This window comes from Sardina pilchardus, chromosome 8 (genome assembly GCF_963854185.1).
Source record: "Sardina pilchardus chromosome 8, fSarPil1.1, whole genome shotgun sequence".
In the NCBI taxonomy this organism is placed as follows: domain Eukaryota; kingdom Metazoa; phylum Chordata; class Actinopteri; order Clupeiformes; family Clupeidae; genus Sardina; species Sardina pilchardus.
The window spans coordinates 5676619-5679118 of record NC_085001.1 but is presented as its reverse complement, the minus strand read 5'-3'; the positions used below and the strand labels follow the sequence as shown (position 1 = coordinate 5679118).

Genomic DNA, 2500 nt, shown 5'->3' with positions numbered 1-2500 from the left:
CACACACACACTCTCTCTGTATCATCCTCCATGCATATGTGTACACACACACACACACCTTTACACATATTTTTTTCTCTCTCCATCAGACACACACACATACACACACACATACATGCGCACACACACACACACACACAAGCAGAGGGAAATAAACCATCTCCTGCATGGTGATGAATCACTTTCTTACTCAGGGCAGAACAGAGCAGAGGTCACGGATATCAGCAGCACTCAGTGATCTGCATGCTCACCTCTGGGTCTCTCTCTAGTTCTGCTTCTGTGTCTGAGATTGGGTCAGGAAATGTGTCTGAGACTGTGTCTGTGTCTGTGTCTGTGTCTGTGTCTGTGTCTGTGTCTGTGTCTGAAACTGTCTCTGTGTCTGTGTTTGAGATTGTGTCAGTAAATGTGTCTGAGACTGTGTCTGTGTCTGAAACTGTTTCTGTGAATGTGCCTAAGACTGTGTCTGTCAGTGTCAGTGTCTATGCCTGAGACTGTGTCCGTGTCTGAGACTGTGTCTGTAAGTATGTCTGTATCTGAGAGTCTGTGTCTGAGAGTCTGTGTCTGTGTCTGTAAATGTGTCTGAGACTGTGTCAGTGTCTGTGTCTGTTTCTGTGAATGTGTCTGACTTTGACTTTGTCACCATAAATCACCTAGAATCCTTTCTGGTCCAACTTTGTCTCTGTGTTTGATTCTGTGGGCCAGATGTACTGACGTCTTTGTGCCCATTCCAGGCGTAACGTGCACGTAAAAACATGGGGAGGTATGTACAGTACAAACAGGCCACACTGAGGGAAAAGTGCAGACTGCCTGTCGTGGGAGCTGAGAACGGCTATTTACGCTTTTCCCAGAGCGGTAGATAAAACAGAGTGGCGACACTCCCATAGACTTCCATAGGAAAAAATGGCAGCGCTTTTTCCAGGCTATTTCCTCGTTATGGGGCTTTTGGAACTGTTTACAGCCAATCTCTCGGTCAGTAGTCAATGAGTTAATTGATTACACCTTCCAGCATCAGAAGTACATCCCACCCTCCTGCGATTCAGCCATTCAGCACAGGTTTTTTTGGAACTTTTGATCGTGGCGGCAACATCAAAGAGTGTCGCAACTCTCTCTTTCTATGGCTCTGGCTTTTCCGTGTCATGCATATTAATTCCTTGGATGATCAGCTGAAAGTGGATGTATCGTGCATGCACAGGGGAGGAGAAGTGCTAATAGCGATTTATTAAGTATTCCGCCATATGTATGAACACAGTGCACGTCTATTTTGCGTTGAAAAACACTTCTTCATTGTACTATGTCAAAAGCAACCTTAACTTTCGTCTGCCTTTCTAATATCGTATTGTCTCTTTCACAACATAGCCTACACTTCCCAATCTGTTAGACTATAGCCCTAATCTACGTGCAGTAAATAGTTCAAGTATTTTTTTAAGTGCAATACGCAATTAGCAAAGCACAGTGTTCTCATTCTGCGCATACAAAAACCCGGTAATAGCGCTTTCTTAGGACATCTGGCCCTGTGTCTTAAGGGGTCTTAACTCATTCTACAAGTCACCTTTTTCAGCAGGTACTGTAAAACGATGCAATCAGAAACCTCATTCCGTTGACACTATATGGATGCAAACAACACAGAAAATCTAACAATCTAGCTGTTCCAACAACGTTTCTGACAAACCAATGATTCATAGTACGAACCTACATACTACATGATTGACACAATCTGAGGATGCATTTTTTTCAGTGTGCAAAAGCCTTTCCTCTGTCTGTCTCTGTGTGTGGCTCCGTCTGACTGTGTCGGTTTCTGTGTGTGTGTGTGTGATGATCTGTGTGTGACTCCGTCTGACTGTGTCTGTGTCTCTGTGGGTGACAGTGACTCTCTGCTGGCTGTTAAATGATTTAAGCGATTTGGAGCTCAGGAGTCTATTTTTAAAATCTTCCCAGAGAGGGAAGAAAAGCGTTTGTGTGAGGAGGTTAATGATGCAAGGTTAATATATAATTGATATGGAGCTGAACATGAGAGGGACATTGCTACCAGCCACCTCACACTGCCTTCCTAGATCACAGATACACTCACGCTCATCCACATATAGGCACACACTTGCGCGCACACACAAACACACAACACACAAACACACACACACACACACACACACACGTGACAGAAGAACATCAGGAGGAGCAAAAGACAACGAGAGAGAGAGAGCCAGAATGAGAAAGCATGAAAGAACTTGAGAGAAGATGGAAAACAGAAATGCACAAGCTATGGGTGTATTTCTTAGTCGAAAGGTCAAAGTTCATGGAGTCAAAGGACAGGTAGTCTTACCTTGACATCAGCCTTCTTGTTTAGCAAACTCTTGGCTGCTGTAAATAGAAAAAAAAAAAATTCAGTTGGGTGAACGAGAGAGAGAGAGAGAGAGAGAGAGATAGAGATAGAGAGAGAGACAGATGGAGAGAGAAAGAGAGAGAGAGTGAGAGAGAGAGAGAGATGTGAGAGAATGGCATCTTC

At 44.0% G+C, this 2500-nt stretch overlaps 1 protein-coding gene across 1 annotated transcript in view; it reads right to left on the bottom strand.

The window, feature by feature from the left end:
- LOC134088496 (calcium/calmodulin-dependent protein kinase type II delta chain-like) overlaps positions 1–2500 on the bottom strand; it is a gene marked incomplete in the record, with an annotated part of 45055 nt that overhangs the window by 31950 nt on the left and 10605 nt on the right. Inside the window, 1 exon segment of the mRNA XM_062542474.1 lies at positions 2318–2355. Within this exon segment, the coding sequence (XP_062398458.1) occupies positions 2318–2355 (38 nt within the window).